This window comes from Poecilia reticulata, chromosome 4 (assembly GCF_904066995.2).
Source record: "Poecilia reticulata chromosome 4, P_reticulata-male-v2, whole genome shotgun sequence".
NCBI lineage: Eukaryota > Metazoa > Chordata > Actinopteri > Cyprinodontiformes > Poeciliidae > Poecilia > Poecilia reticulata.
This window is the reverse complement of record NC_088833.1, coordinates 5,548,000-5,572,963: the sequence shown is the minus strand read 5'-3', so window position 1 is coordinate 5,572,963 and position 24,964 is coordinate 5,548,000. Positions and strand designations below refer to the sequence as shown.

Here is a 24,964-nt window from a genome sequence, read left to right as displayed (position 1 = left end):
AGGAGGAGATTTTTGGGTGGGACGAGCATCTTAACTAAAAGAGAAAGCTGGTGGGATAATTGGAGTGAAAAATCCGGTGGAGATGGATGAGACTAGGATTTGGAAGCAGATTGTCTAGGTAATTGACTGTGTTACCGTTTGCAAATTCAATTTTTGTATATGGTAATAGGGATGGTAGACGGTGATCCCACATTACTATGACAGATAATCTAAGTTTTTTTAAATTATTATTATTTTATGCTACAGGATGTCAAACATAAATACAAACAGTCTGTTCCTCTGGGGCTAAATTAGAGCAATATGGGGGAGGATGAAATCATCTCTACAGGTATTAATGTAGTGCTGGCCTGCCTTGGATTTGAAACATAGATTTAGACTACGGGGCACTAAAAGCGTAATAAATGTCCATTTGGACATTTACATTTCAGTTTTACACTGCATAGAAACAGGGCGAGCGCATAAATAGTTACTACAAACTGGAGAGCAGAATAAACAAGCAATAAATTAAGAACTCAGAGCAGATTGCATCTTTAATTGGCCATACAATTGTTTTCAACATCTCTATTACTGGGGGACGTTAACAAGACACTGACCCACAGAATGCTAATCAGCATGTAAAAGTCTGGAAAACCACATCACTGTGATGGGGAGAAGCAGCACATGCTTCCCAAGGCGTTAAAAACACTTCAAAAAGAATACAAAGGTTTTACTGAATGCTCAGAATTCATTTGTGTTCAAATATCTAGATATTTTTAGCATAAATGTTTAAATTACCTACAAACAACATGCATTATTTTCTGACATTGGTTCCTCATTTGGATAAAAGTTAGAAGAATAGAAGAAAGAAACTCCAGACTGAACCAAAAACACAATGATCCAAGCTGGCGTTTACTATTAGCAAATACAACTTTATGCATACTATGTATGTTAGTTTTCTTTGTCACTTCAACAAATTACATAATTATTTAAGATTATCAAAATATGACCATGCATGAATGAAGCAAGTGTAAAAAATGGATGAAACAGTAGCTTGCACGTAAAATTAACAGGAAATTTACTGAAGAAAAGTTTTTGGAAAATGAGAAAAAATATGAAATAAATGGAAAAATATGAAGGAATACATTATCAAATAACTGGTCAATATGTTGATATACACAGTAAGCTGGATAAACTGCATATTTATTTTTTGATGCAATGCTTTTATTGTTTGCTTAAATATACTCTTGCACATTATATTCTGAGCTGAAAATTGCATTAAATTACATATTATTTTAGTGTAATACCACATAAATAAATCTGGGCACACACTGCAACTGTAATCATCTGGAGCAAAAACAGCTGTGTTCAAACGTCATTAAATAATTCTCATGTAACAGGAAACTTTGTATACGTCTTTGAAAATGCTTGTCAAAACATTTACATTTATAATGTGTTCAAAAAAGGATAAAAAAAAGAAACTAATATGATCAATGACAGAGATTCAGAACAGTGTTTGGCCTAAATTATATAGTTGAAACCTATGTCTTCTCTTTAAAATTTCAGTCAAGCATGTCTTTTTTTTTCCAACATATGCAAAGTCCAATTAGCCAAGTCATCATGCTATATTAACTGTTTATGTGTCTGACTGAACAGGTGGTACCAGATGAAGTTATTTGTCAATGAAGGGTTCCTATCAATCTTTCAAGACCAAATACTTTTAAAACTCTTGAGCTTAAAATATGTACCCTGGAAATACCAAAGGAAGGAAGAAAGGACAAATAAATGACAAGACATACACATGGATGGATGAATGCTTAGATAATGGAATAGAGAATAAAGTTAGTAAATATAAATATTTCCCCATACTCCATTGTCTTCTTTCATTTTTTGCAAATACTGTAAATACTTTCATCAAATTCAAGACTGCAGAATACCTCATTCTAAAATGCTTTAACTGCAAACATGACAACTCATAAACTAGTATTGTTTTCTAGAAAGTCATTTGTGCTATGACACAGCTAACAAAGTAGAAAGTCCTCTCTGACACGGCTCCAGACTAACTAGAATAACATGAAACTTTCTTCAGGATGCAAACTCGGTACTAAAGACGAGGCTCGGACCTTCCTAGTGCAAGCTGCGAAACATTTTGTTTTGAAAGGATGAGGTAGACTTAAGGAGAAGCTTGAACAAGGCCAAGTTAAACTGCACAACTTAATTAGCTGAAGACCTTTCTGGGAAGCTACGATGCATGAGTTTATTTACCGCTTTGAAAATAGAGTCTGCTGTAAAGAATGAGTTAATTTGTCCTTCCTCTGTCACAAGCCCTTTAGTGTATCACTGAGCTGATGAGAGCAAATGTGTATGTGTGCATACAGATGAGTAATGACGGTGATTATTGAGGCAGTGAAATTAAAGGAAGCATATGGCTCAGCTGAGGTGATAGAAGACCCCTCCATACACCTGCCAACTATCAAACTTACACCAACTAACAACTGCACACAAAGTATGTGTAGGTGTGTGTGTGAATGGGTGCGCACATGTGTGTGAGGAAGGACAAACAGCTCCACCTTCCTCTATCAGGCAGATGACACAACCCTCCAGGTGTGTCAGCTTCCCAGCAGAAGGTGTGACAGGTTGAAACAGACAAGACGGATAGATGAAGGGGCAGGACGTGACAGACTCGGTGAAGTGTGCAGAGAGAGCTAGAAGAGGTCCAATGGTGCCTTAGATGTGCACCTTGTTCCATGCCCCCATTTCCTGTTTCCTAGTAGAACCAAGTATTCTTTAATTATTGTTATTGTTGCATTTTGTCTTCAAAATGCAACAATATGAGGAAACTAGCAACAGGTTGGCTGGGCCATGATGTTTTCCTCTCAATGCTGCATATGTTATTCTCTTCATGGCTGCTTCCATGATACAACCATCAGTAGAAACAATCACAGTTTGTAAAGATGGAATTCCTTCAAATTTCTTAACTGCCAATGGATAAAATCAGTGATTCACTGACATACAGCAATGCCTGTATGTCCCAGAATATTCTTTCAGAGACTCCCTTTACTCCCCTGCTAATGATGCCCTGAGAAACCACCCATGTGGCTCATATCCAAAATCAACAATGACTGAGTGCACATGTTTGTGTGTACCTGTATATTTTGCGATGATACAGATCACACCAGAACATCTTGTTAGTGGAAACGTCCACATCCAGGGCCACAGCGTTCTTCAGGGTGGGAACCACCTGTGTGTATTCGCTCTTCAGCAGGTCAATCCGACGGATTTCATGACGATTAGTGAACATCAGGCAAGGACTCTTTCCTGAAGAGAAGGGAGGAGGTTCATGTTGTCATAAATAGGCTAATTAAATAAAATATTTGTCATTCCCCACATACCATAAAATTTCCCCCCATGGAAAGAAGAAAACTGATTGCTGTGCTGTTGCTTGGCTTATCTGCAGGTGACCTGCTGTTATATGAAACAATGAGGCGAAATGTGGCTCAGACTAAACTACACCAACAGCACAGACATGACGCATCATTTTATTTTTGGTACAGCCATGTGTCAAGTGTGTTATTGGCCTCTTTTCTTCAGATCCACATAATTCAAGTTGTTAGCTGGTACACCAGTTCCCTTTAGGCACATTTTTCAGCAGACTGAAAGTGAGCATAACAAAAAGGACCTCATGTTTAGTGGACAAAAATGTGGAAATTATTTTAGCTTTTGAATGATTTACCGAGGGTAGATTGCCAAACTTGGATATGTGGGAGATTGTATACAATTCTAGGTGCAATAAAATCTTTTATCAGTAAAAATACAGACCATATACTTTCTTTTTATCATTAACTTTTAGGTTTATCTTTCTAGCCTCATCTACCAACTCATTGATTTTACACATCTATTTGTCAAGCATCCCTCTGTCCAGAGTAGCTGACGTGCCTCTTAAAGCCTTTAAAAAAAATTATAAAACAGGAGGCATACTCATGCACAAACATCCACACAGAGCCATGCTTTAGTTTTGTTCCTAGGCTTACCACGCGCTACTTCACAGGGAGAACATATTACATTTCTACCACTGTTTGGATCCAATCATTTTCCTCTGACTAGTGGGTTGGTAACCATCAATTTCACCCGCTGAGAGAGACAGAGACAGAGATAGACACGGAGCAAGAAACGAACAGGAACAAGTAAAAGTGATGGATGAATGTGTTGTCATGGAGGTTTGAGGAGTAAGGGGATGCAATTGGGAGAGTGGAGGTGGGATGAGCTGAGAGAGAAATCAACAATCAGGTAGGTATGGGGGTAAGAAAAAGTGTACAATGAGTTGAGTGAAAGAGAAAAAGAAAATATAGGAAAAAGTGATATTTTACTATGTGTCCTTTGGTGCATTTTTATATACCAAAAGGCGTATAATGATTTTAATCCCAAGATTAAAATCATATTCATATCCCTGGAAGATTTAGATTTCAAATAACTTGTTCAACAAAAGTTAATTTTTGATAGCAGGCATCTCATCCATCCATCCATTCCATCCATCCATGTTTTTACACCCTTGTCCCTCAGTGGGGTCAGGAGGTGCTGGTGACTATCTCCAGCGAGACATTTCGGGCAAGAAGCGGGGTCACCCTGGACAGGTCGCCAGTCTGTCTCAGGGCAACACAGAGACAGACAACCATGCACACACACACACTCACACCTAAAGAGAATTTAGAGAGACCAATTAATCTGACAGTCATGTTTTTGGACTGTGGGAGGAAACTGGAGGATCCAGAGAAAACTCACGCATGCACAGGGAGAACATGCAAACTCCATGCAAAAAGACACCAGGCCGGGAATCGAACCGAGAACGTTCTTGTTGCAAGGCAACAATGCTATCAACTGCACCACTATGCAGAGGGGCATCTCTCCAAAGGTAATAAAATAATAATTTGAAAAAAGGTTTTATGCTTTTGAAGAAAAGTCATCCATTTAGAAAACTGTGCAATGTGGCAACCAAAACAGCTGCATATACAGATGCAGTTTCCGCATGTGTATACATTATTGCAAGGTGTTTGGTTCCAAAAACAGAAAATATAAACATCACATTGCTACAGTTAAATCTTGAAAGTCCAGAAACATCACTTTTAGAGACAGCTAAAATTCTTGAAAAAAGTACAAAATAATTCAATGTTAAGGGTCAATATGGATAAAAAAGTTTTCAGAATTAACAATGTATAGTATTTTGTCGACAAAAAAAATCTTATCTTCAAAACCACTGAAAGATGAAAATTTGTGAGATGAGTTTGACAACGCAGGGCTGTATCTTTGGTCCCATGAGCCACCACGGGAATAACCTGACCACAGCTTTAAACCCAATTTGAAAAGTGTGTTCTCAAACTGTCAAGTGTGGCTCACGCTGCTCCTGGCGCTGTGGCAACGCTCCCAGTACACCACAGACAAAAGATAAAATAAGTAGGTTTGTTTGGTCCACAGACAGTTTACAGATTGGTTTCTGCAATGTTGCAAGAACCTGTTCTGTTTTTTTTTTACTGTGCTGTTAGTGAGGCTTTTGTAATGTCATTCCCTTGCTCTCAAAATCTTTCAACACTTACATGTGTATGGATACTCAAATTGTTAAAGGATAAAAGAAATCCACAAAGCAACAGATTTTTACCTTAGAGTATTTTTCTCATTCATAACTAATGAATTTTCAGCAGGTAATCAAACAAGAAATAAGATTTCTGTTTACTTCTCTTCATCCTTTCTCATTCTCTTGTTAACACACACACACAAACACACACGCATACGCACGCCCCCGCACACACGCACACACACACACACACACACACACACACACACACACACACACACACACACACACACACACACACACACACACACACACACACACACACACACACACACACACGCAGTCTATCGCAAGTTGATGAGTCGTTCAGTGGCTGCACACTCAAAGTTTATGGAAAAACACTGAATGCAATAAGTGAGAAATAAAACTTTGCTCAGGGGACGTAATGGGCGCTGCTGTGTATCAAAATGATTGCTCCCAAACACACATGCCAGCTCAGAGAAGAAAGCACATAATGACTCTGACCTGAGACTTTGCTTTTAATTAATATTGCTAGACTAACAGTTACTGTGAAATTAATCTGGGAAGCCATAAACTGCCAGCTGGGATTTGCATAAAAGAACACACACAGAGTTGGAGATTTATTTGGATTTTAAGAACTATTTAAAATGAATTTATGCATCCCAAATTCAAATATACTGGAACTTGGCCCACGCATCATATCAAATCACAGTGTGCAATACTGCTCCATCACGAGGGACTTTTATTTGTGTACGAATTATGATCTCTTTCTTTCAAGTAAGTGTCTGAAGAAACTAAATGCTATATATATGCTGATTTCTGAGGACGAGCATCTAGAAATGATGTGACGGACAAATGGAGCTTCATTAAATCCTCATTACTTCAGCTTCACGGAGCTGGCATTTCTGTATTTACTGTCCCGCTTCTGTGCTTTCCTTTGAACAGGAGTTAACGTGAAGAACAATCAACAATAATTCAGTCATATTTTAGACTCTCGCTCTTCTTGTCTCCTTCGTAACGTTGTGTTTATTGGGCACAGAAATATTCATGGAAATCATTTGTCCATCCAGCTTTTTTTTGCCGTCTCTGCTGCTATAGAGCTTTGACTCTAACAAGAGCTGTTTGCTCTGCCTAACGGTAATAAAGATTCACACAGAGAGACACTGAGCAATCAATGGGGGTTTTTATGCCACTTAGCTTCAGAGTGAGGATATGTTTTCTGCTTTAAGCACTCTCATTACCAGACCAGCTTTCCCTATAATGACTTAACCTAAGACGATAATTACCAATAACATGCTTTCTCACTCATTTCATGTTGAAAAGTTAATTTGCTGTCCAAGTCATTTCAAAGGTACTGATCAGAAATATGCAAATTCTGATTTTCTTTCATTCTTCTTGAGGTATGACTGTACAAAGCACATCTTTAGTAAAATAACCTTGCATGTTGGGTAGAAGTGTTGAAAAAAAATGTCTAGACTTTCTTACAGCGATCATGAATTGACCAAAGCTGGTAGAGATCCTCTGTACCAAAACTGTTTTACAGCAATGGGTTAACCAACAAACCAACTTAAAACATATAGCAGAGTGGTCAAGTGTTTAACATGAACAGCCATTTTTCACATCTTCATATACTAGAACTTACAAATAAGCATGTTTTCTTGGTCTAATATAATACTCATAGAGCAGAATTTGCCCTACAGAGGAATACAATTGCTAGACTGCTTATTCATTCTTGCATTGTTCATGTCTTTTAGCCAGCTGTGCTAAAAGAGATGTTTTAGCATGGTCGCAAGTAAAACTGTACCAATATATTCAATATAATAATATTTACTATCATATGTCAGCACATAACCACAGTTCATTATTTGGGTGAGTTAGGGAGAGTCAAACTTTCAGCGGATAACTGAGTAAAGCAAATTTGTTGCATTTTATTTTTTTGAGCTTTAAACCAGTTTATGATAATGAATGTAGATTTGGAAATGTACATGGAGAGTTTTGTTTTAGAAACAGCAACAAATCTGATCAGTGCATTTCTATTTACAAGTCACTTACTTCAGGTCCAAGTCTGCTATAACTTTGTCCATTTGGATGGTTGCCCTCACGTTTGGCAACGGCGCAGCATTGCTGCTGATATATTCAGTGCATAGACTTAGACCTTAAATCAAATCTCCTGTTCAATACACTCTATTCAACAAGTAACTATACTGTCATCAGTTTATTAAGTGTATTATTTATCTCGTTAGAAATCTAAATCAGGATTCATGTTCAAAGAGAAACCGTGAATATCTAAATTCTCAATCAAAAAGTGCTTTTATTTTGAAAAAAAAAATAGAAGTGCATTTCTAAAGTTATGGGGTTTAGAAGTGATTGAACTGGTTCAGCGCTCACCTATTGGGAACAACTCCACTGCATTTTTACTTCATGATAAAGAAATGCATCCTTCTCATTGTCCAGCCCACTCCAGAGCACAGGATTAGATTTTTTATTCATAACGCTGCTCAGAGAGCTCTTGCCAGCAAATAAGGGTTACAGACCCTGCCTGTGTCCTGCAGTGAGTGCAGACCCCTTACCCACACAACATCCTTCTCCTGACACCCCAGGGAAAGCAGAGGCGGCTGGCTGCAAACTTGCCATTATTGTGGACTAAAGAAAAGGATGGCAAATATTTATCTTTGAACAGATTGCTGTGCGGGCCCTGCATGCGAAACAAGCCTCTCTTTTCAGAGTCCCGCTGAGTGAGAATGGTGTAGGATGTCACATTGTAGTTAGGGGTTCTGGAATGGATGAGTAATTGGTGTTTATACAAGGGTGAGTGTTGGTGTGTGAATTTGCTCAAGTATATATGGGATCATGAATGGATTTTGGTGAGAACATCAATCTGTGGCAGTGTGTATGCCTTCTCCCGAGTGAATAACTGGCTTACCCACAGCTTTGCAGGTCTTTGAGGCAGGGTCCATCTCGTAGCCTTCATAGCACTCACATTTATAATCCCCTTTGTAATTGATGCAGATCTGACTGCAGGCATCTGGGTTCTCACACTCATCTATGTCTATGGAAAGAGAAATATAAAGAGAATGTAAATCAATGTAAAATATATATATATAAACCAGCTACAGACCATGTAATATGTTTTCAGGATATTGCTTATTTAGAAAGTGTAAGGAACTTATTAGATTCACAGATTACACTTTTCCTGATCAATACCAATTTCAGATTTTGCTTGAAGTCCAACTTTCCAATTCTGAATGCAAAGAATAAAAGCAAATCTTTATTTAACCTGCTCATCACCAATCAGAGACGATCAAGAAAAAAAAAAAACTAAGTTAGATCTTCTTATAATAGTTTCAAAATATGTTTAGTAAGAAACAAGACAAACATTTGGCTGCAAAAGGAAACAATAGACTGAAAAGGAGAGCAATTTCATTCATCTATTGTGAGCAGCTGTGAAGCTTCCCATAAGACCAGAATCATTTTGATGAGGCAGAGAAAAAAAACACAAATAAATCAGTTGCATCTCTGCGTGTACAGGAGAATTCCCAGAGCTCATAGTCTTGCCCATCTGTGCCTCCTGATGCTTTGTCCTTCCTCCCTCTCTGTGCACCACTCTATCTGCTCTGCTCAAAGACATTGATATACAAGATCATCTAGTTGAAAGCACTCCAGCACAAGTACAACTGAAATTTTACAGTTTGCCTTTCATGTTTGTTTTCTTCACATGCAGATGGATTGGAAAACCTGACTAGAATTCAGTCAACAAAGAAAAAAAAAACTTCAAATTTGTTTTGTGAAAATGCAAGTCTTTATTAACAAAACATCCTTTAATATTTATTAAAAGTCTTGCTGAAAATGATTCACCCCAGCCATTGTTTCTCCATATATCTAAAATCAGGTTTCAGGGGCAACAAGATGGAGAGGGAAGCCACACGTTCCCCTCCCAAGCGACATCCTCCAGCTCAATATTGGGGATCCCAAGGCGTTCCCAGGTACGATGGGATATATAATCCCTTCAGTGACTTCTGGGTGCCAGGGAAGACCCTGAGGGGGATCCCAATGAGATATTCAAACCATCTCAACTGACTGCCTTTAATGTGGAGAAGCAGCAGCCCTACTTTGAAGAAGAACTCCTGGAAGATACTGGCATGGATATCGCAGTCAGCTAATGTGAAATCTGGTCAAATTTGACAAACTCTGTTGCAAACAACTATTTTGTTGTTTTAATTATGTGTGAGCAACATTTAAAGTTGGTTATTACAACAAAACAGTGCTTTCCTAAATATTGAAGATGCTCGTCGTAACAGGGCCGACAAATTCTGAGACTGTTGTCATTAAAAGCAGCATTTTATATGTTAATTTAGAGAAAAAGCCTGAAATATTATCAAATGATTCCGTTTGATTTGTTCCAGCTGCTAGTTTGTGTACTTTGATAGTAAACATAATTTAGAGCGGGAGATTATTAATTTTAGGTCTAACTGGCCGAGGTTAAAAATATGATTAGCAAAACTGCTTTTTGGATTATGCATGTTTTATTGGAATAATGGAGGAGAGGTAGGATTCAGACTGAGTTTCTACACAGAGAACCAAAGGGTCACAATAGACAAGCAATTTGAATATAGAAGGTATTTTTTTAAGCAAAAAAAAAAAAAAAGAGGAATGAAAAACAGACTAAAAAGGTTTAGATGATATTTTGACTGGATGAGCTCAGAGAAGCTCCCAGGTTCACGCCATTAAAACAGCAGCATTCTGCATAAAATACTTTCTTTACCTCCACAAGTCTTTTTGTCCAGGAGTTTGTACCCGGAGGGGCAGTCACACTCATAACCAATTCTCCGGTCTCTGCAGATGTGGGAGCACCCGCCATTGTTGTCTGCACACTCGTTCAGGCCTGCGGAGAGAGGAGCGGCGGGGCGGGAGGGATGGAGGAAAAAGGACAGACAAGTGAGCGGAGGAACAGAGGGAAGTGAAGAGCAGCTGAATATTGATGAAATAACTCCAGCAGATTTTTTGGTCAGAATAACTCAGGCTGCAAAGCACACAAAGAAAACGCTGGACAGAAAGACAAAGCGGCCCAGATGGTGTGTGTGGATAGTTTTAATCAACCTGCCAGTCAAGATAATTCTACCCTGTCAAGTGTGCCTGTATACATCAGAATTTCCATTCAGAAGGCCAGTAAGCTTAAAAGCCATAGAAAATGTGGTAGAAAATTGTGTTTGCTTCAATTATTAACTTGTTCATAGCTGGGCAGTGCAGCTTCCACAGCTAAAGAATCCATTCTTAACCAGGTACCACTTCACTTTAACAGCCAAGTGTCAGACAAGCACCTCCACGTTTCTTTTTGTCCATTTCCTCCTCTTTTTGTCTACAAGAAGACCTGATTGGATTTTCCCTATTTTCCTTCCAAACCGTTTTATGTCCATTTCTGCACCGCCGCTTATGTCCCTTTGTCTTTCAATCACCCTCCAGGGAACCAAGAGAGATCACTGCAGAGCTGAAGCTGGTACTTCATTACAGATTTACATTAAAGATTTAGGCTTAAGGCTACAGGTACAGCTGAGGGACAGAGACTTTGAGTGAGACAGAGAGATGAGGAAAGAAGCCATGAATGACTAAAAACTTGGTTAGAATAGTCTTTAGGTGAAATTAAAGTCGTAATTCATCCTGTAATAAATGCATAAAAAAAAAATCTGTCGGTTTTGCTAAAACTATTGTTCTGTTCATTTTATTCATGAAGGTGAAGATTAATAAATTATATCACTGAATTGTTTTTACTTTTAGTAATTCAATTCAAAAAGTGAAAAAAATTAAGAATTTCATTAAACATAGACTGATATATTTCAGTAATTTACTTATAATACATTTTGGCTTATAATTCTTGGATCCGTAAAGCAAAACCCAATTGAAATATATTTTTGTGTTGAATTATGGAAATGTTAAGACCAACACAATCATGGGAAAGATTCCTGGTTTTATAGTTGCCTTGTACAAAAAATATTGACACACACAGGAGGGTAAAGGTAAGCCATAAAAGGTCATTGTTAAAAAAAAAATCTCATTAAAGAAGAAAGGTGTTGTGGAAAATGGTGCAAAAACTAGAAAACTGCAAAGCAAGACCATTTGTTTTAGAAACTCACAAGATTAACAAGAACATACTGTACATGCCATCATGTCCTGGTTCAAAATGCTTTTATGAGGTGAGTGGCAGTAGCTGAATAAAAGTAAAAAAAAATCAGTTTTAGCATTACAGTAAGTTTGCAGAAAGTTTTGTGGATGTTTAAGAGAAGTTTTGTAATAAACTGACAAATAGTTTCTAAGATTGAGCTTTGAAGGCCCATTTCAACAAAAATGAAAAAAAATAAAAATAAATAAATAAAAACAATGCAGTAAATTGTTCAAAATATTAATTTATGATGAAAATAAATTGTATGTAATATCAATGATATTGGGTAATAATAACAGCACATACATATCTCCTTACAGATCAGAGTGATCTTGAAAGACAACCTGCCCTTATAAAATTGTCTATTACATACAGTAAAATTACGTTATACTCCACTTCAGAGAAAACATTGCCCAGTGCAGCTTCCTGAGAAACTTCAGACTCTTTTTTAAGCACTCTAAGACAAGACTTACCAATGTGATGCAAATAACTTCATCTGAAATTATAGGAGGTTCCTTACATTTCTTTAAATAAATTAAAAAAAAACTTTATTGATCTCATTATGAGGTTAGATGTTCCATCTGTCCTTCTCTGTTTGCTTTGCATCTAATTAGAAATGTGTGATTAGAGATCAAGATGTGGTAATTATGTGTGACAAAGTGACAATCTGCATGACTCCTTATAGATAATGTAGTGCAGTCACGTTTTCCTGCTCAAGATTGCAGTGAGAGAGAGCAGGGCCTCTCCGTTCTTTGATCACGACACACAGCTGAGAAGTGTCCTAATTTACCCAGCCTTGATCCAATGAATCTCCCGTTTCCATGAGAAGCGACCACCCACACAATTTAAACCACTCATACATTTGCAGGTATATCACCCCGGCACATCTGAGGTGGTGAAAACTGATGAGCCTCAGAATATCTCAGGGTTTTGCCTGTTTGAAGTGAGATGATCTTACCACACTCTTTCACTGGCTCATCAGACCAGTCTTTGCAGTCTTTTACATTGTCGCACACCTTGCTGCTGTCGATACACTCTCCGTTCTTGCAGCGGAACTTTTTTGGTCCGTCACACTTTGTAACTGGAAAGAAAATGGAAAAAAGGGGGGAAGGGTAGTTACTTTGTATTTGTATTTTCTAAAATTTAAATGAACTAAATTTGTCTAACAATTTTGTAGTCATAACAACCACTCAAAGTGCTATGACAGTAGAGTCACATTCACTCAGCTGGAATCAGAAAAATGAACAAAATGTAAAATATGTATTTGGTGTTTGAGTTACTTGATCAAGGCCACATTTACATGTGACCGCAAATAATTTCTGAACTGAACTGGCAACTTTCTAAACTACTTCTCCCTGTTGTTGCACATTTAATTACAGCCCTGTTTCACTAAAGCAGCTTATTTGACAGGTTTTCTGTATTCCCTACATGGCTAGCTGCAGACAGCTGCCATTATCTGGGCTTTTTACAGTTGTTTCACACCCTCTATCTTTTCTGATGATGGTGCAACACAAGATTTGAAGCTTTTGATGTTTAAGAACATAACCTTGCTTTGAAGTTTTTCAAAGCCTCATTCCTAACTTGTCTGCAGTCTTCTGGGATGCTATCTAAAAAAATTAAAAAAAACATCTGATATCTTATTGTGTAACATCTGATATCTTATTGTGTAACCAACACCAACTTCATTTACTAATTCCTTGACTTCTGAATTGTATGTGAAACAAAATATATTTAAAAACTGTGACAACCATATATAGTCTTTCTTCCACGCTACATTTATGTGTTACTTTGAGTTATTTTTATCATTAAATCCTAATAAATTACATTAAAGTTTGTGGTTGTAAAATGGCAAAATGGGGTAACAGGGATTTTACAAAGCAGTGGATTTAGGACATTTTAAAGTTTATAATATGTGACATTTAGCTTCTTGTTACCACTAAACCACTAAATTAATATATGTCTGTTAGTGAAATACTGATATTGTCTTATCGTTTGGCACAGTGCTGTAGTACAGGGATATATTGTGAATGGTTAGTCTAAATACAAAAAGAGAATTTTTTATGTCCATACTCCTAAGTGGTCTTTCTTGGAGATTATCAAGCCATTTGAGATGTTTATACTGCACATCCCAGTGGATCTCATTAAAAATATTAAATGGACAAATGTTTAGGGTAAATAAATTAGACTCAAACAACTGAAGAAATCCTGAAGCTTGTTGCATGGAAACAGAGATTGCATTTGTGTTTGGCTAGAGAGAATAAAAAAAACAAAAAACAGCATAACTTAGATTTTAAAGCAAACATTTCACTACCCGACTAAGAAGAAGTATTTTAATGTGATAAGTTACCATTTACACAGCCAGCCTCGTCGCTGTAATCCGGGCAGTCGTGGACTTTATTACACTGTTTGGTGCCATGGATACAGGAGCCATCGCCACACTGGAACTCATCAGGTCGACATGTAAGCAGCGCTGAGGGGCACAAACACAAGGAGCAATTAGCTGAACGTTAACATTTTCACTGCAAAATTGATTTTAAAATTGAGAGCTTGTTGAGGATGTGCAATTTTGTGCATTTATTTTCTATTAAATGTCAGGGTTTGCACATCTAAAATTAATCAATCTTCCAACCCTTATCTGCACACAGATATCCTCACAACACAAACAGAAAGAAGGGCGTGTTTGTGCTTCAATGTGCTAATACAGACATTTGTTTGGTCTTGCTTTAACAACGGAAGGAGGGTTTATTCCCCTCATTCATCTTTTTAACTGGCTTTTTAATTATTCATGTGCTGTGTTTTGGGCCAGCTCTACTGAAGCATGGGGGCAGACATGATCAATAACTGTAGTCTACAGAAATTAGCGACCTGCAATGACGGTAACCGCAAAGATGGCATAAAACATGGCCACACATGGCTGCATACACACAAAAAAGTTGGTATTTAGGCATTTAATTACACATTCAGATAAAGCAAATAAAATTCAGCATCATAAAAAAGGCGTCTGCATACTTCATGTGAGTAGAAAGGGCACACTGACTTAAACTCCTAAATAAAAATTCAAGACAAACCTAAGTGTTAATCCTAAACAAGCACAAAGTGCAAGAGATAATCCTGCTCCATCACAAAATGTGCTGATTCTCTCAGCCAAATCATTAAGATCTGAGCTCAGCTAATTATGATAATTCCTAAGGATGAATAGTAATGATAACGGATTGCCATCTGTGGAAGTGCTGGCAGCGCAGAATATCAACTCGCGACCATTTCTCATTTACATTAACCTCCTCGCAGCCTTTTGACAGGGACTTCTGTCAGGACGTCTCCGAACTAACCTTCCAAAATTTATTGGAAAAAAAAATGGGGGTTGGGAGTCGTTATTCCCAGAGAGGTGGAGGGGCCAATGCAGATTACACACCGAGCTTCTCAGATCTCTGATTTACTTTGAAATGTGGCACCTCCCTTAACTGCTCCACAGTCTCATTTACATTACACAGAAACCCAAAACCATTACATCTTGTTCTACATAAAGCTCCAACCACCCACATTTATTCTTCATGTAATGAGCAGGCAAACAGATTTCAATGCATATAACATAACCAGACCGTATCCATCATCATCTATGCAAGGATGTTGAACCTTTTTAATTAGCATAAGTCAGCTTTCCAATTATGCAAAGCTAGGTTTGCATTCGGATTGTTTTGTTAAACACTTTTCAGTGTTCTTTTATTAATAAAATCAGGTCCAGACCAAATAGTTTTTATTCTAATTTTAAAGCTGCAAATCCTTCATGGCCGTGTTAGACCTGAAAAAATAAGCTTTAAAACGACTTTTGCAACTTCAGTGCATTTTCATTAGTGACTCAAACAGCTTTGGAGAGTCAACGTATTTTCTGCTTAATTAAAAGCCACAGGTTAATTATACATATTCTGTTTCTAACAAAAAGGAGGACATAGAGTCACAAGTTAAATACTGGGACAGCCTAATCAGGTTTAATTAAATAACAAATATGCAAGTTTTTTCTTTTTTTTGTTTTGTTTTTTTTTTAACAACAAATTGGTATATAAGAATATAATGGAATCATATGTTTTTTTCACTGTTGAGGACTGACCAGTTACTGTCTGAATGGAAAGTCAAGAATCCATCCATTTCTTATCCGTGAAAACAGATTAATAAACACTACCAGATTATACTCCATTGCTGAGGGAAAAAGACACTTTAGCTTCTGTCAGAATCAATGAGATTTAAGACACTATTTGAAAGGAAACTGTTTTCGGGGACATGTTGAGAAATGTCTGGTTCATCCAGCGGGGCAGCGAGAGAGAGCAAGACTTTAAGCAGGTAACAAGAAGTTGCCTGCTGAAAGTTACAGAAGTTCAGCAAACGGTACTCTGAAATTTGTCCTGCTCTGTTGGCATCCTTTCAAAATCTCACAGTTCAAATAGTAATCACATTTTCTATAGAATATAGATGAAAATGACGTTTTTAGGAGTGATGTCTAAGCTAATGATGGTGTGTGGACATCCGTCTAGATATTGCAGGTTGTCTAGTCATTGCTATTGCAAAAGAAACCGTAGACCTTATTAGCATTGTGTCCTGATGAAATTAAGCGAAGCATTACAGTGAAGTTTGGTTAGACCACTTAGTAAACCGTAGCAACTTTCACCACATGTAGACATCAACAAATGTCTCTTCACCTTTTGCTTTTAAACCATATATTTGCATGGAGAGGAAAGTTATCTGATGTCTTTTTGATACATCAGAGTATTAACTCTCAAAACAACATATCTTCATGTAAATGTAAGGAATGTAGAATTCGGAACCATCTGATTTACATCTAGAGAAAAACTAGCAATCAGTGATGTCAAAGTGGAATTTGGACTAAAACAGGTGGGACAAAATAAGGAAGATGACATTTAATTGAGACTTTTCATCACCTAACAGCAACTGAGATGTACAAGTTGCATGAGTAACTTGTACATTACTGAGATATAACTTGTACATCTCAGTACAAAATGAGGCAAAAATGAGTTTTAACATCTAAAATTAACTTTAGTCTCTAGCTAATAGTGCAGTATTATTTTCTCAATAAATGTAAACCTTTATCTTAACACTCTGATTTCATTATTTCTGACATTTGAGCTTAGTAAACATGTCCACACAGAAAAGGTGCTGTCCACTCTATCTGGTAGTGTTTAAAAATGATGTGTTCACTGTTTGGAAAAAAAGATTCGATTTTGAGGTCACTTAACAGAGCCGATCATCTGAAAACTGTGCAATTCCGGTCACCAGTCAATATCTCATTTTATGTCTCTGCCATATTTGTTTTTTCTTAGCCTCATGCTTTCTATTTATATTTATTTGCAGTCTTGGCACAGATATCTGCTGATGATATTTAGGAGCTGTCCAGGTTTCAACAGTTTCAAATCAAAATGATCAAAATGGTTTTTTTGTGAGCAAGCCTAGAAGTCCTTCACCGGTCCACATTTAACCTGTTTATCTTGTGCATAAACCCCCACAAATCTGTGTTTCTAAATGTGAGAGCAGATATGTTCTCACTGCAGTGCTCCTTGATCGGTCTGAGTTTTGTGGAAGCATTCATCACAGTGTGGCTGTGCTCATATCATGTCTTACATGCGAAGCTGCTGTGATCTCACTGAGTGGTGTGTGGGAGTGTGAAGAGGAGACCAGATGGGGGTCTCGCTGGATGAAGGACCCTCACTTCCCACTCACACACGCGCACACACACTCAGAAAACGCATACGGTCAAACGTGGCGCTCTTCTTCAGCTTGTGAAGATCACATGGTTGCATAGCAACACACCCAGGGATCATGGTGATACAGTTAGCGGTGATCTTCCTTCAGTTATTTGGTGGCACATTTGTCACAAAGTCTTTGTTCTAAATAAATTGCAGGTGAGCCTTTCATGTGTAGACATCCAGTGGAGGAAAGAGACACACATGAACAATTATACAGCAGGTCATGCATTTCTACTAACATCACATCCATACAACAATGAGCTCAACCTTCAAAGAGAGGCTGTGCATAAAACAGATAAATTAACCATAACACAGCATTAGGATAGTATAATCTGTTATTAGAACTAGCATCAACCTATGTAATTGTTAGTTCAGATGCTTTAAAATGTGCCCTGACAAAGAAACTATTCCTGAAAATACAGCAATAATGTAAGGAGAATTTCAAAATAAACTTCATAATCTTTGTTTTAATAAAGTCAGCCCTTAGTGGATGGACTATTTCATTAGTTTTTCTAATCACTCAGAACAGCGCAGTCTGCTGATGTGCCTGGGGGAATACTATATCACCCTGTGGCAACACAGACAATTGTTAGCAGAATAAATTTGGTCTGTGAGAGATTGTTTGATAGCAATTATAATGACAACATCAGCATCCTTTTATCATCCGGCTGTGTTCAGCACTCATTTGTCAACCCACTCATCACTCCCAACTACACAAACACTGATACAGCCACAGCTGACTTACGACAGTTTGCTTCATCCGATTTATCTTTGCAGTCTGCATCGCCGTCACACTTCCAGTGCATGTGAACGCACTCTCCACTGCCGCACTGGAACTCGCCCGGGCAGCCGGGTTTCTGGGGCTCCGTCCTGCGGCTGCAGCGCTCCATGGACTCGTCCGACTTGTCTTTGCAGTCTGGGTCGCCATCGCAGCTCCACAGGGCGGGGATGCATTCAGAGTCATTGCAACGGAACTCGTGCTGGCCACAGGTGGGGGAAGAGCACTTGTCCTCGTCGCTGGCGTCCCCACAGTCGTCGTCACCGTCGCAGACAAAGATGGGTGCCACACACTTTCCGTTACGGCACTGGAAATCTTTGGAGGGGCAGGCCTTTTCATCTGAGCAAAGGATGGGACAGGGAGACGAAACGGGTCAATAAGATTCCCTTTAATATAATGAGGTAGCTTCTTTTTAATTAGTGCATAAACACCAATCAGCCACAACATTGCATGTGACAATTATACTCTGACAATTATATCACAAATTACCACATAACTATGCAATTTTCTGATGAGAACACTTAGTGTTCATGTGATTGTACTTTATTTCTCCTGAAAACATAGCATAAGTTCATCCTTATTCTATGAACTTATGCTATGTTCATAGCATAACATATATATGTAAACATGTTTATAGACCATATATGCAAAATCACTTCTTCCCTGTGCTTCCTCCACACAGCACCATTAGACTAGCAGTAACAGCACTTAGCAAACACCTGGTAGAATTATGCATCTTCTGGGCTTATCAAACTACAATGTTCCTTATTATTATTGAAAATGAAATGAATGGACAGCATGGAGAAGCATTATTGTGATGACATGCTGAAGGGGGAGTGTCAGAAATGGTAGGAGGTTCTTAAAGTGACAGAGGCCAATTTAATGTGCCTGATGCAAAGTCATGTTTTCTTTGAGTTGTTTTGCATATATAAATTCTTTTCATAACAACTTAGGGTAGTATGGTTACATGGTGTGTTATAAAACGTCACTATGTTCCCAGAAAATAGAGAGAACTTCTCCTACAAAGTAGAATTTAGTTCACTCACATTTTAGATTTGCTGACTGTATTTAGCAAACATAAAAACGACTCGAGTTATTTTTAACTTGAATAATTAGTTCAATTTCTGGACTTTAACAGGACCATCCTACAAAATAAATGTGCTTTCATCTAAATCAATTTCTCGTCAGTTCAGTTGTATGTTTAGTGTATGTGGAAATGTATCAGAGACAATGTAAGTAAGGATGCAGATGTTGAAATTTGATTGCATTTATTCACAGGAATGCTATGGATGGAACACCATGTCTTCTCTCCAGATAAAAGTTTGCATCTTTAATGAGCAGAGTACAATTGGAGGGGTTTCCTTTAGCTTTTGAACTTCTGAGTCTTATGTGTAAAAGGAGGAACTCAGCTGAAAGCAAAAACGTTTAGTTTATTCACCTGAAGTCTGATAGAACAAAATGGCTCATGTGAAAAAAAAAAGAATGAAAGGAGGTTTCAGTAAGGAATGAACAACTCAACAACTGAATGACCATAAAAATAAAACAATGACACAATGACAGAACACCCATTACGATTCACAAAACATTTGTTCCAAAAACTACAAAGTTCTCTCTTTCTCCACTACTCACCAAACAATATAGTGAAAACATATTGTTATCAAAAGGCAAAGAGCAAACAGATTGAAACAAATCTAGTGTGGAAAAATAATGAGAACACGTCTAATCTGGGACACAGCAACAGGTGCTGGCTTTAGTACATGACCTTCTCCAGTAGCGTTTTGGCATGTTTGCACACAAATACTGGTGGAGAATGCATATTCATGTTCGTCTTTTTTATGCTCAATTTGTTGTTGTCTGTTGTCTGTTTCACTTTAACAGGAAAAAAACCTCATTTTCCCAATTTGCCACATGAAAACAGTGACATTTTCCAGGCCCAAACAGGTTAAACAAAAAGCGTTTTCAGAGCAGCTACTTCACAATATCCATCCTTTACCTGCCCACACTGTGCAGCTCATAATGATAACAGGCAATTCTGTTGCTTGGTAGTGATTAGAGCTAGCATGCTAATCACCCCCCACTCAAATCAAAGTAATTTAATAATTATGTAATTTAGATGAGTGGGCTTGTCTAAGGAGTTTCTGCAAAGAAAATCCTCAAATATCAAAAGATATTTTGTGCATAAAATATATAAACATATCCCAGCTAGTGCCAGTTTACCGTTACTTGTGTTAAATCCTTCTGCTTTTTTCTGCTTCAAAGAGTTTTTCATTAACAGCAGGCTGTAGAAGTGTTGGCTATAAAACAGTGAAGCATGGACAAGAAGCTCGGCAGCATTGTTCCCACTGGGGCGCTGAACAACAAGAGACTAAAATCTGTTCTGAAATGCACCATGTTCACTGTAGAAACAATCAGCAAGATTGTTTTTACGGTCTTGCTGATTGTGGGAACAATCAAAGACATTTATGACAGTTTGAAATTTTCACCTTGCATTAAGCTATTCAAATTGTTCCAAGAGTAAAAAAGTAAGTATGAGGTAGTTTGGTAATTATTGTCAAACTGATATAAGAAAATCTGAAATGCATAAAAACAAAATATGCATAGTCTTAAATGCATAGTCGTAATTTTTTTTTTACCACTTTGGATAACAAACAGAACTTCACTGTAGTGTGTGATAGGAATCAATAGGAAAATATGTATGACTGTATCATATCAACCTCTTGAGACGACATATTGTGAATTAGCACTATATAAATGAGCTGAATAGAATCTTCCTAATATTTGATCCCAATAGGAATCAGGTGACTTATATGATGCATAATTTGTAAAACAATGAACAAACACTTAAAAATGAATTCAAATCTTATGCTGACAGAAAAGTTGGAACCTTGAATCCAACTAGATTGTATGGCCTTCGGCTAGTAAGTGGTACCAAGAGGTGAGGGTTTCCAATGTTTAAAGATTCATGAGACATGATCAAGAAAAGATCCATTTTCTTAGTGGTGTAATGAGATCTTATGGAAAAAAATATTTCTCACCAAAGGGACTCATGAAGCACCATGTAGTTGCTGTCAAGCATTACTTTGTCCGGCAAAATATTTCTAATATCTTATGAATCTCGGATATGAAGGCAAGTCCTTGAGGCTTCACACACTGTTGCATCCATGTTTGAGACATGAGACACAAACAGAAAGAGACAGTTTCTTTCAGAAGTCATATTGATATATTTTGAACAATATCCTAACATTCTTTGAAACAAATGTTAATATTACACATTTTTCAACACAATAGAAATATAAAATCTCATTAAAGAACGCAGCTCACAATGTGGTAAAGTTATTTTAAAAACAAACAAAAAAAACTCAACCATTTTCAATCCAAAGATAAAACATGAAAAATGCTATTGAAATAATTTCTTGACTAACATTTGTTTCTATCATCTGGAAGGATAAGTGATAAAAACATTCTCATAGCCTAGTTTTAAACCTCAAGAGCAGAAACTTCTGAAGTATGCAACATTCTTTCATCTGGCATTTTTCTACTGCAGAGAGACAAAGAGCAAAGGGAAATGTCAATAACACAGTGTTACTTAAATCCTTTAGTCTTGTCTTGGGTCAATAAATCAGTTTTGCCTGCAGATACCCAGAGGATCTTACTGGTGGTAGATTCATCAGCAGATGTACAAATGCGTTTTCCTATCACAAGAGACCTAATCCACAGATCAGAAAGCTGATTTGATACAAGCAAGACAGGTAGTGCAGACTGTTATACTGTAAGAGAAAAGAAATGCATTCCAAACACAGAGAGTGTGGTCAGCAACATGTCTAACCAATTAAAGAGGGGGGAAAAAAAGTAAATGCATTTTAAATATCTTAAATATTAGTAATTGCAGAGTTGCTTTTCGCATGTCTAAAATTTCTGAGAACAATTATTAAAAGCTTAATCAGATGACTCACACTTTGCTTTTCAGCTGGTCTCCTGACTCACAGCTATGCAGATCCACTAGATCATTTAAGTAATTGCAATTGTAATTAAGTTGCATTAATCTGTACCTGATTACATCTAGACCTTAACCTGTCGCCATAGGTGCTTTGGCTTAGCTTGAGGTCACAGTTTTCTATCCATCCTCTTCCAGACACACCAATGGATAGCTAATAGATGGGATAGTGTGACGGGGCACAGCTCATTCACCTCCTGGAGGACAATTCATCAAACTCTTGTCCAGTACAAACAAGCAAACAGCAAACTCTTATGTATAAATCCATTAATAATTTATTGCATGTGTGTATAAGTGTGTGTGTAGAAACACAAATATGGGCTCTACTAAGCTAATGTGAAGCAACTTCACAAATATACTCTTGACTACAACTATATGGTTTTAATGTTTCTGCAGCGAAGAATCGAATCAGACTGTGGTCTAACACATCGCATCATGTACATGTGAGCATGCATGGGCTTAATGGCACACACACACACACACACACACACACGCGCGCACACACACACACACACACACACACACACACACACACACACACACACACACACACACACACACACACACACACGCGCGCGCGTGCACGCACACATCTATAAACCAAAGTTCTCCAGGTGTCCTGCCAGAAATAGAAGTGTATAAAATCCAGTGTTTAATGCCAAGGAGCAGCTCTAACTGCAGTCTATTTCATTTTGTGGCACCAGTGGACTTAATTGACAGTAATTAGACAGGAAACAGGCAGAAAGAACAGGGAAAGGAAATCCATAAAAGATCTCTAGTTGGGAATTCAAACCTTGCTTTGCATCACTCCATACAAAGCAACACCCCCCATGTTGTTTTGTCATACATTTTTGTTAAGGTGCACAAATCATTGTCCAACCACCAAATCACTTTTCTGAGCAATCTCACACACATCCTGTATTTACCTTCAACCAAGGTTGGGAAAATGGGGGGGATGAAAGGCGGATAGAAGAAACAAGAAGAGTTAAAAAGCTGCTTTTTGTGACAAAATAAACTTTCAATTTAATGTGCAGTGTCCTTTAATTATGTTTTGTGGGATCATTTAAGATGTTTATTTATTTTTTTTACAATTGATTTGCACTGACATCAGCAACACGATAAAGGAGAGGAGACGTCAGGGAGAGAAGATTAGATAAACAACAATCTAGCTTCAACTCTGGATGTTTTCTTTCTCCATGTAAAGATGCGTTTCTACAGTCTGAGTTCACTGAATAATAAACACATGCAAGTGAAAAGCAGGTTATTTAAGATCCGATTTTAAGCTGAACCCTTGAGGCCAAACATCGATCCAGAAGAGTACTGCTCATGTATGTTGCAGCAAGGAAAACCAGTTATTAAAATCAAAAGGTCTCTGACAAAGTTGTACAATCTCATCTGTTATGTTTCAGTGTAGTTAAATAGGAATATTGCTTTTTATTGTGTTGATTAGAGACAATAAAATCAAAACATGACAATTTTTACACATCAAAAAATACTGAACAAAAAATTGTGAAAATGCCCGCAAGAGATGTAAAACCTGCACATTTATGAACTGTAGCATTTTAAAAATATCAGTGACCATTACTCAGTGTCTATGAAATCATTAAAATAGCCGGAGGATCAAGAGCGCCAGAGGCGTTTTCTTTCCTGAATCATCAGGAGAAAGATGGCTGTGTGTTGGCCAAGCTTAGAAATGTTAACCAGCCAATTACCTCAGGTCAAAACTCCGAGGAGTTGGGGTGAAAAAGAAAGCGGATGTTAGGAGAGAAGAGACAGAAATTGATTATAATGCCGATGCAACATAGTTTACGCCTCTTTATGCCTGTGTGTATGTGTATTTAGTCAACCTGACACGCAGCCACTCTCCAGAGCTCTCACCATGTGTTTATCTGTGTTTTAGCAGCATTAGATATTGGAGGCATCAGCGCAGAAGGGAGGCAGAAACAAACAAACACACGTAAACCACCAGACAGGGGGGCTTCCGTTCTGCAGATCTTCAACGTAACGCAACATAAAAGTGTTTCTGTATCCCAAATGGAAAAAAATAAAAAATATTTAGACAAGATGGCATTTCAAATACACCTACTTACTGACAACTAGAAAGAAAGATGATAAAAAATTCACTTTCCAGCTGCATGGGCAGATGGGATTTAAAAAAAGAACAATGCTGACATATGTTGGGAAGCGCATGCTTTGGTTTGAAGATGAAATAAAACAAAGGAAATAAAAGAAGAGATGGGAGAACGGTGCCTTCATGTTGAAGTTACACAGCAACAAGAACTTTTTACTCAGATTTTTCAGGCAATAAAAGATTATAGTACCCTCAATGCCGATTTAATTACTGATAATCCCAGAAGTAATTTTTATGAAAATCCAACTAATTCTTCAATTTGTCTTTTACAGAAAATTTGAAAGATTTTGTTTTGTTGAGGCATTTACATAAAATCATTGTTAACATAAAACAACTTCTACAAATTTTAAATCCATGAACTGGATACAAAAGTTTCAACTTAATTATGGATTTTCTCTACAGAAGACATACATCTGGATAACAGTTCATCTAGAGCGTCATGTTGTTGCAGCAATTGGCAGGCTTCTGGCACAGTTCTGATTGGATGTGTTATATCACCACTACTTGGCAAAATTACCAGGCCACAATTTAATTGACTGGTTTACTGGCACAGGCCTGGTTTTCAAACACAGCCCTTCATTTTTCATGATA

General features: G+C 37.5%; 1 protein-coding gene across 4 annotated transcripts in view; it reads right to left on the bottom strand.

Annotated features, from left to right (window-relative positions):
- Positions 1–24,964, bottom strand: part of lrp8 (low density lipoprotein receptor-related protein 8, apolipoprotein e receptor) — a 164,446-nt gene that overhangs the window by 33,174 nt on the left and 106,308 nt on the right. For all 4 annotated transcript variants that reach the window (XM_008406178.3, XM_008406181.3, XM_008406179.3 and 1 more), the window contains exons 5-10: positions 18,216–18,587; positions 14,065–14,187; positions 12,676–12,798; positions 10,326–10,445; positions 8,487–8,612; positions 3,123–3,294 (exon numbers count right to left, since the gene is read on the bottom strand). In XM_008406178.3, the coding sequence (XP_008404400.1) occupies positions 3,123–3,294; positions 8,487–8,612; positions 10,326–10,445; positions 12,676–12,798; positions 14,065–14,187; positions 18,216–18,587 (1,036 nt within the window). The remainder of the gene's footprint in view (positions 1–3,122; positions 3,295–8,486; positions 8,613–10,325; positions 10,446–12,675; positions 12,799–14,064; positions 14,188–18,215; positions 18,588–24,964) is intronic.